A 5,463-nucleotide genomic window follows, 5' to 3' on the forward strand; every position below is an offset into this window, starting at 1 on the left:
GTGCCTGTATACAAGAAACGTCCTTGCAATGACCTAACTAATTAGCCCAACCCAACCCATATCAAATGTGTCAATTTTTCAACAATATTTGAAAGAGCATTAAAACCTAGTATAACTGATTACTTTGAATTTAATAATCATTTTAGTACTAAGTAGTTTGGCTTTAGAAATGAAAAATCTACTACACTAGCAATTAGGATGGCTGGGCTCCCTATTTTTGCGTTGTTTTAATCAAAGCTTTCGACACACGAGAATACACATGACTTAAAGACTCTATAGGAATTTGAAAAGGAATGCAGCAAAAAATTCCTACTTTAAATTCCAAGCACCTGAAAAAAACATATTATGTATTTTATAACTCAGATATTCTAACCGAAAAAAAAAATAAGAAAATTGAATATTCTTGGAACACAAGAGGCGTAAAGTCCCTAGGGCCTACCTTAAAAGTGCCTGTAGTAGCCTAATTTGAACATCAGGTCATAAAAGAATGGGTAAATTGCAGACCAGCTTGCCAGGGATGCTGCACAGACTGTAGGCTAAACTATTAAGTGGCATATCATTAAAGAACACCTTAGGAATATGGGAAAAAGGGCAGAAAGACTCACAGTGGGCATAGGGTGAATTCGCCAGTGCTCGGACAGGTAACGTGAAAATGAACTTTAAATTGATGCCAAAAAATAATTTTTTGTTGAAACCTTACAAATAAGGGTTTGTTGTATAGCTTAACGTTTTCTTTACATAATGGCTAGATTAGACATTTTATACCATAACTTATGTATTTTTAAAAAAATATATCCAAAAAATTTGCTTTTTTCCAGCGAACGGACAGCGCCAGCTATAGTCTACCGGGCTATGCCGGTTGTCGGACAGGGCTGATATCGCACAGAGCCGTAATAAAGAAATTATGAATTTCAAGATCCGAATAATAAAAATCTCTTAAAAACAAAAAAATTTATTAAATAAAATATAAAACTCTTAAGGAACAGAAATAAAATAAATCTTAAACATTTCTAAAACAAAACTTATTAATTATTACAATACTGGCAGTAAAATAAAAACAAATTTCTAGAACAAGTAAACATCTGTTATTTATGCGTCAATACAAAGATCACAAATAAAATCCTGATATTGAACATCAGAATATTGTAAACCTTTGAATTTTGTTCATCCCATTATCCCATGTGATACGATTTTCTAAGACTACAATTTTGGGTTCATCGTTAGCAACTGGCTCCAATATTCCGTCATAGCCAACCTCATACTCAACTTCCATCACATTTTTTAATAAGTTTGGTTCCAACATTTCATCAATAAAAACTTCTTTGTGTCCTCTAAAATTACGTCAGGACGCTCGACCTTTTCTTCTTCAGCTTCATCTATTTTCAACATTATTATCATATTTAACAAAACATCAATATCAATTCCATTTTCCAGCAAATCCGGTTTCAAAATAGTTATCACTTTTGATGCACTTTCTAAATCCTTTAGTTATTTTGGTTTTAAGGTTTACCGTTTCATTAAGGTTGTGATTTTGCTGCATGTCTTCAAGCGTATTTTGTACGCATTTACTGTAATCTGGGGCCTCTGGGTCAAATGGATAAAGTCCACAAGCCCTAAACCCATTTTTTATGTTGGTCGGCATGTTTGGGCGTTCTAAAACCTTAAGGAATATAGGACAAAACTCACTTTTAGTAACAATTTTATTGTCATTCTCGTACATATTGTCGCCAATATTCTTTCATAGGCTTGAATACTGAAACATCTGCCTGGCTGAATTAAATGCGTTGCGTTTGGGGGCAATGCATAAAGGATAATTTGATTTTCGTCACAAAATCGACTTACTTCCATAGACATATGGGAGCGGTGACCATCCACTAAAAATAAAATGGGTCTCTGTATATCTTGTTCAGTCAACCAATTATTGAGGCTGTTGGCAACAAATTCAAAAAAAATATCCGAACGCATCCAACCTGACTCAGATTTTCCGACTCTTCTACGACTGCTTTTGGCGGCCGTACATAAGGGAAAACACCTAGAGGCGGACATATTTTGCCATTGGCTGTAATTATCATTAGAACCGTGAGATTCTCCTTCTCGTTTCCTTTTTTTACATTATATACATTATGACCTTTAAGTCCTAATATTTTGCCAGATTTAGGACAAAGACTAAAACCTGATTCGTCGGCATTTAGAATTCGACTTGCATCCTTTAACAGATCAGCGCAGCCACATTTTTCTAGATATTTTTCTAAATTTTGAAACCATAATTCAATATATTCTTTGGTTATTTTGGCACTTGAAGAATCCAGTGATTCTGCTGACGTCATTGCCAATTTTGGTCTTCTTAGAAATCCAGAAAACCATTTCTGGCCAGGGCGTCCATCTTTAAATGGTGTATTTAAGTTACCTTCTTTAACCATTTTTTGAACTGCTAGTAATAATTCCTCTTTTTTCAAAGGAAATCCACATTTTGCTAAGGTTGTTAACCATGTTACTATTTTTTATTCGTTATTGATACTCAAAACTGGATCAGACCCCATACGACATTTAACGTCCATTTTTACACGACCCTTAGTCCAGGACAGTCGACTTCGGAATACCATACTGGAGACAAACTTCTCTTAATTTTTGGCCGTTGCGGACTTCTTGGCAGGCGGCAATTAAATTATCTTCTGAGTAAGCAGCTCGTGTTCGTTTTTTATTGGAATTCATGGCTTGTTATTCACCTTTAACGAAAAAAATCCTAAATTAGGGAAAGAAACATAGAAAAAAATATGTGGACGAATACTGGAAACAATACCGAAAACGAAAAAGCCCAGTGGTCGGACACAAACATGTGTGCATTTATTTTTAAAACATGGTACAAAAAAGTGTCCGTCCACTGGCTAGTACAAACTAAAATTCGATTTTCCATTGTTAATAAAAAAAAACACCAATTCATACTTTTCACAAAACAGATAAAGATGCAAACACTAATGATTAAATTTACCGGTAAGCGGACACCTGTCCGACTACTGGAAATTTCGCAGACAATATATTCCAATATCCGACCACTATGTTTTTTTAAATAAATGAGAAAAATCTCGCTGTTTTAAAGAATAGTTCACATCTTTATGCTATGACTAATACACGTCTAGAATTGATGATTTAAAACCTAATTAGGTATATTAACTTACCATACAAATGTGCACTTCTACTATTTTTGTTTAATGAACATCACAGACACTCAACAGCTGATTTTTAACGGTCGTTTGGATCATGAATATTTTAGATTATGTTGCTTAAAATGTTTGAGTCTGCGCATATAACATGGATGGACAGTGACGTGCATTTACACCATCTATAAATTTCGCGTATATGTTATTATTTGAAGTTAAAGGCCATTTGTCCGCTAACTGGTTATGTCCGGCTTACTGGCGAAGTCACCCTATGCACCTGCCAGAAACCCACCTAGTCTGTGAATGTCAGTTACTGACTCATTAAAGATTGAGCAACCTTGAAAATATATATCATTTACAAGCAAAGAGTACCAAGCTACTCTACTAAATAACATAATAATATATTAGATGTTTTTAAAACAAAGGGCATAAGAAGGAAATATAGGTATTAGTCAGTATAACATATAAAAATAATGTAATTTTTATTTACACTCATGTACTTTTAACATTGTTAGCCGAAATGATAACAAAATCAGCATATACACGCAAAAAATATACACAATGGAACAAAATATAAATGATTAAGTAAAAAACAATTTTTGCCAATAATTAGGTGCAAATCAAAGTATTATTTCACATAAACAATAATAGTTTTAGTCATTAAAAAAAAACACATTTTTTCCTTAAATAAGTAAGCAATTGAATACCTGCTCTTAACAAGTTATAAAGGCCGATTTAGCCGAGGCAAATCATTATAATGCTCAATGGTAATTAATATATATGAGGTTACTTACAGTCTTTTTTCATGTTTATCAGCAACTCTGCATGTTCAGGGCATGTATTCAATTTATAAACAGGGTTTCTTTGGTAAACCTAATTAAATCTTATATACTTAATACTCTGTCCAAAAAACAATTGATCTTCAATGTGATTTTCTCCTTACACACTTATAACAAGCCAACCTGAAAACAATATAAAAAATATCACTTTTTGTGATAAGACTTAAAGAGCATAAAATAACAAAAATTTTAAAACTTGAGGTAGACCATTATGTAAACTTTTTCCTACCCCTGCCTCGTCCCCTAGACTTTGGAGTGGATGGTTTCTTTATAACTTCTGCATTAATTTGTACATCAGTATCATCTTTATTTGAATCTGGTAAAGGAGTTGTTATGGTGTTTTTACTTTTAAGCATCCTTTGGGACTTTCGTACTGTTTCAGGTAACAATTCATGAGGTGGTCCCATAATACTTTCATCACTTTTACCTAAAACTTTTTTCACTGCAGGCTTTTTAATGGCTTTTTGTCTCCTCAATATCCTAACCTCATTCTCTAAGTCATACAGGATTTTTTCAGCCTTTTCAACCTCTGTGGCTGTCTGATATATGTGGTTTTGTAAAGCATTTTCAATTATTATCACTGCCACCACCCCTTTGGCGTTTTCTATGTCCATTTTCAATGTGGAAAAGATCTTGTTGCAAACTTCTGAGGGAGGATCTGGATTTTTATAAGTATTGTTCGATTCACTCAAGTTTGGCATGTGCATGTTAAGTTTATCAAATACCCCATTAAAATACCTGGTGAAGCTTTGTTGGTAGTTATAACTGGAACAAGTGTCTGTGTATTTCGTGGTAAGGAAGCACACTGACAAAAGGTCTTGTGGTACATCAAATAATTCCCTGAATTGTTTGTGCAGTGCTCGGTCTATTAGGGTGAACTTTATCTGAGATGATGGCTCGAATTTATACCAGCCGACTACTTTAGAAAAGTTGGGCCCAAGAAAACTTCTCACCTTTTCCTTATTCACTCTGCCATTTGGGAAAAGGTCCCTGTTGGGGCATGGAATTCCTGAATTTATCTTGATGACCTTTGAAATGTAGACTTGTTTTTGATCGTTGTCTGTTATTGATGTTATTTCCTTGTGAATAATCTCCCCAAGAAGGAAACCCATCTGGAAAAAAAGTGTATATGTAGTTATTTGGGTGCATAAGCAGCGTTTATATGGGCAATTTTACCTGTTTTACGGGGCTTTTGCATGTTTCATATAGCAAAAATGAAAAAGGTGGGTCCGATATGACCACAGAGGCTGATTGAAACATAATTTGTGTGTCTTTGTTATGGGGGATTTTAAAAAAACACAAAATTTGCTTGTTACATCTTAAATGTCATTAAAAAGAAAACCACCCGAACAGAAAAAAAATCTCCTTCTCTTCTTCTATTCTATGTGGTTACGACAGCTGAGGTATATACTTCGTGACCCCAAATTTCACACGATTGTCAACAACGTCAACTGTCAAGAAAGAGC

At 34.2% G+C, this 5,463-nt stretch overlaps 1 protein-coding gene across 2 annotated transcripts; it reads right to left on the reverse strand.

The window, feature by feature from the left end:
• Positions 1-3,623: 3,623 nt before the first annotated feature.
• On the reverse strand, positions 3,624-5,356 carry LOC126742993 (BRISC complex subunit FAM175B-like). Of its 2 annotated transcripts, none has more exons than XM_050449890.1 (3): positions 5,174-5,356; positions 4,951-5,109; positions 3,624-4,120 (listed from the first exon to the last, which is right to left on the reverse strand). In XM_050449890.1, the coding sequence occupies exons 1-3, from the start codon at positions 5,255-5,257 to the stop codon at positions 4,106-4,108; spliced, it is 258 nt and encodes an 85-aa protein (XP_050305847.1). In that variant the 5' UTR covers positions 5,258-5,356; the 3' UTR covers positions 3,624-4,105. The 2 variants fall into 2 exon arrangements, with proteins under 2 accessions (XP_050305847.1, XP_050305846.1); XM_050449889.1 differs by having other exon boundaries at positions 4,227-5,109; positions 5,174-5,355.
• Positions 5,357-5,463: the final 107 nt, after the last annotated feature.

The sequence above is a fragment of the Anthonomus grandis genome, chromosome 12, assembly GCF_022605725.1.
Source record: "Anthonomus grandis grandis chromosome 12, icAntGran1.3, whole genome shotgun sequence".
In the NCBI taxonomy this organism is placed as follows: Eukaryota; Metazoa; Arthropoda; class Insecta; order Coleoptera; family Curculionidae; genus Anthonomus; species Anthonomus grandis.

Coding starts and splice junctions, on each gene's coding strand:
- LOC126742993 (XM_050449889.1), bottom strand. CDS start 5,257: ATGTTTCAATCAGCCTCTGTGGTCATATCGGACCCACCTTTTTCATTT. Junction 5,110..5,173: donor GCAAAAGCCCCGTAAAACAG/GTAAAATTGCCC, acceptor CTTTTTTTCCAG/ATGGGTTTCCTTCTTGGGGA. Junction 4,121..4,226: donor GTCTAGGGGACGAGGCAGGG/GTAGGAAAAAGT, acceptor TATTGTTTTCAG/GTTGGCTTGTTATAAGTGTG.